Source organism: Octopus sinensis, unplaced genomic scaffold, assembly GCF_006345805.1.
Source record: "Octopus sinensis unplaced genomic scaffold, ASM634580v1 Contig15815, whole genome shotgun sequence".
In the NCBI taxonomy this organism is placed as follows: Eukaryota; Metazoa; Mollusca; class Cephalopoda; order Octopoda; family Octopodidae; genus Octopus; species Octopus sinensis.
The window spans coordinates 31,311-34,818 of record NW_021833933.1 but is presented as its reverse complement, the minus strand read 5'-3'; the positions used below and the strand labels follow the sequence as shown (position 1 = coordinate 34,818).

The following is a 3,508-nucleotide window of genomic DNA, read 5'->3' as shown; positions in this document are numbered from 1 at the left end:
TGGGGGAACAAACACACACACACACACACACACACACACACACACACACACATATATATATATACATATATCCGATGGGCTTCTTTAAGTTTCCGTCTACCAAATCCAGTCACAAGGTTTTGGTTGGCCTGAGGCTATAGTAGAAGACAATTGCCTAAGGTGCCACACAGTGGGAATGAACCCGGAACCACGTGATTGGTAAGCAAGCTACTTACCACACATCCACTCCTCTATATATATATACACCACGTATATACAGAGTGGTGTATATATATATATATATATTCCATATTTGTCTCATTCCTCGGGCAACTTAGGGGAATCTTTTTAAGCTTGTGATTATCTCCCCTTCTCAAGTATAGCCAGTCTCAATTGCCATTTGGCATTCGCAACACAACCTAGAGATGGAAATAATTTGAAAACATCAAATGCTTGTGGTATGGTATAAGATTATCTCCCCTTCCCAGAGCTAGCCTAAATTCTATTTGGCAATTGCGACACGTACTCTAGAAGCGGAGATAATTTGAATACACCAAGAATTTGTCTTATGGTGTGAAATTATCTCCCTTTCTCGGGCGGAGCTTCTCTCAACTGCTATTTGGTAATGGCGACACATCGCGTACAGGCGGAGATAATTTGAATACATCAGGAGCTTATGTTATATGTTATTTAATGGGGACTGGAAGGGTTCCAAATCAACGGAACAGCCTGCTCGTGAAATTAACGTGTAAGTGGCTGAGCACTCCACAGACACGTGTACCCTTAACGTAGTTCTCGGGGATATTCAGCGTGACACAGAGAGTGACAAGGCCGGCCCTTTGAAATACAGGTACAACAGAAACAGGAAGTAAGAGTGACAGAAAGTTTTGGTGAAAGAGTACAGCAGGGATCACCACCATCCCCTGCCAGAGCCTCGTGGAACTTTTGGTGTTTTCGCTCAATAAACACTCACAACGCCTGGTCTGGGAATCGAAACCGTGAGTCCGCTGCCCTAACCACTGGGCCATTGCGCCTCCACTATGTTATTTAATACACCAGTATTATCTATGTTCTTCTTGTTCATACCACTGGCCATCCTGAGTAATTACTCTTACCCATTTATTCCTCATATTCCATTCCGTCTACTTCATACTATTCAAGCTTCACAACGCCACCAGGGCTACTAAATTCAACCGTTACTAATGGTTATACATTTATTTATAGAGAGTTTAGTAATAAACTGTTATATTTTGTGGTTTAAATTCCTTTCTACTCTTTTGTACTTTTTTGGTTTCTTTGACAGGAGAGCACTGGATGCATCCAATCAAGTTGCTCTACCTCTGATGGTTCACCACACTATCTCGAGTATTCCCGTTGCTGGTTCAGGTGAGTTTTGTCCTTCAACGTTAAATATTGGCTGTGTGGTAAGTAGCTTGCTTATGAACCCCATGGTTCCATGTTCAGTCCCACTGCATGGCACCTTGGGCAAGTGTCTTCTGCTATAGCCTCAGGCCAACCAAAGCCTTGTGAATAGATTTAGTAGACGGAAACTGAAAGAAGGCCGTCGTATATATGTACATATATATATATATATATATATATATATATATATATATATATATATATATATGTTTGTGGTTGTGTGTCATTTTGACTGTGGCCATGCTGGAGCACCGCCTTTAGTCGAGCAATCGACCCCAGGACTTACTCTGTAAATGTAGTACTTATTCTATCGGTCTACCGCTAAGTTACGGGGACGTAAACACACGAGCATCAGTTGTCAAGTGGTGTTGGGGGGACAAACACAGACACACAAACATATATACACACACACACACATACACATATATATATATATATATGTATACATATATACAACAGGCTTCTTTCAGTTTCCGTCTACCAAATCCACTCACAAGGCTTTGGTCGGCCCGAGGCTATAGTAGAAGACACTTGCCCGAAGTGCCACGCAGTGGGACTGAACCCGGAACCATGTGGTTGGTAAGTAAGCTACATACCTCACAGCCACTCCTATGCCATGATTACCTTTATTTTATTTACTGATTAGCTTTATTTATTTTTCAGATAACAAACTCAGCTGCCCTGGGGATTTACGTTGCGGAGATATTTACACGCACACCTATCACGGTCTACCAAGTACCATCATTGATGAAAAATCTGGCAACATTCATTCTACGTTGTGGGATGCCAGGAAACGTGGCGTATTCTTTGATGTTGGTCACGGACAAGGTTCGTTTACTTGGACTGTAGCTGAAATATGCGCCCAGAACGGTTTTTGGCCCGACATTATAAGCACCGACCTCCACAGCGGAAACACCGACGGACCTGCTTATGACTTGGTCACTGTTATGTCCAAGTTTCTTCACCTGGGTATGAGTATTGCCGATATTGTGAAGGCTGTTACTGAAACTCCAGCTCGGGCCATTCAGAAATCGGAAGATATCGGAAAGTTAGCAGTTGGGCGAGAGGCTGATGTGACTGTGCTGAGAATCGAAGAGTGTGACGTAGCGATGGAAGACAGCGCTGGACAACAGAGACGCATCCGGCAGAGAATCGTTCCGGTGGCGGTTTTCAGGGCAGGGAAGCTATACGAGGTTCGAGCTCCCGATGTCTGGCCAAATATCGAGAAGGCCAAATTGCTGTCGGCTGAATGGAACGAGCTGGTCATAAAAGACAAAGAAAAACCCCGTTTTTAGTTTATTGATTACGATTATTGTATGTTATTGTCTCTCTCACTCTGTCTATGTATGTATATGTAATATATATATATATATATATAGATATATATATATATATATATATATATACATATATATATATATATAATACATATATATATATATAATACATATATATATATATACATACACATATATATATATACTACATATATATAATATATACATAAATATATATATATATATATATATATATAATATATATATATATACATATATATATATATATATATATATTATATATACATATATTATATATATACATATATATATATATATAATATATATATGCATACATATGACGGTGTATGTATGAGATTACCCTGGGTTTCATGACCATAAAGTGCTTAGCTCTACACCGTTTCTTCAGACCCTAAACCCTGAAGAAATGCTGTAAAGCTAAGTGTTTTATGGGCATGAAACCCAAGGAAACCCCATAGACCTGCCATATCTATCTTTATCTATATATTCTACTGCTCTATAACTTAGAGTATGCTTCTCCTTCGGATTTATGATTTACTGAATATATATCTATATATGCAGGGTGAGACAAAATCATTATGCAAAGTTCAATATGCTCCGGAATTGTCAAAGACATGCTTTAATTTTTCTAAAATTGAAAAAAAAAATAATGATGAATAGACACATACTTGGACAAGGCGAACAAAACGAATAATAATTATAAAATCATATAGCAATGTAGTAATTAATTGATAACACTCTAATGTGTTGTTGATTAAGAACGACTTAATTTTGGCTTCACTAAAACA

At 38.7% G+C, this 3,508-nt stretch overlaps 1 protein-coding gene across 1 annotated transcript; it reads left to right on the top strand.

Annotated features, from left to right (window-relative positions):
- The first annotated feature begins 1,232 nt into the window (after positions 1-1,232).
- Positions 1,233-2,747, top strand: LOC115230581 (deacetylase EF_0837-like). Its single transcript, XM_029800722.2, has 2 exons — positions 1,233-1,365; positions 2,065-2,747. The coding sequence occupies exons 1-2, from the start codon at positions 1,323-1,325 to the stop codon at positions 2,694-2,696; spliced, it is 675 nt and encodes a 224-aa protein (XP_029656582.2). The 5' UTR covers positions 1,233-1,322; the 3' UTR covers positions 2,697-2,747.
- The last annotated feature ends 761 nt before the right edge of the window (positions 2,748-3,508 follow it).

What these genes read in the sequence shown, in the direction of transcription:
- LOC115230581 (XM_029800722.2), top strand. Translation starts at nt 1,323, where the DNA reads ATGGTTCACCACACTATCTCGAGTATTCCCGTTGCTGGTTCAG. An exon ending in TATTCCCGTTGCTGGTTCAG is followed by an intron (nt 1,366 to 2,064) that starts GTGAGTTTTGTC and finishes TTTATTTTTCAG; the next exon opens with ATAACAAACTCAGCTGCCCT.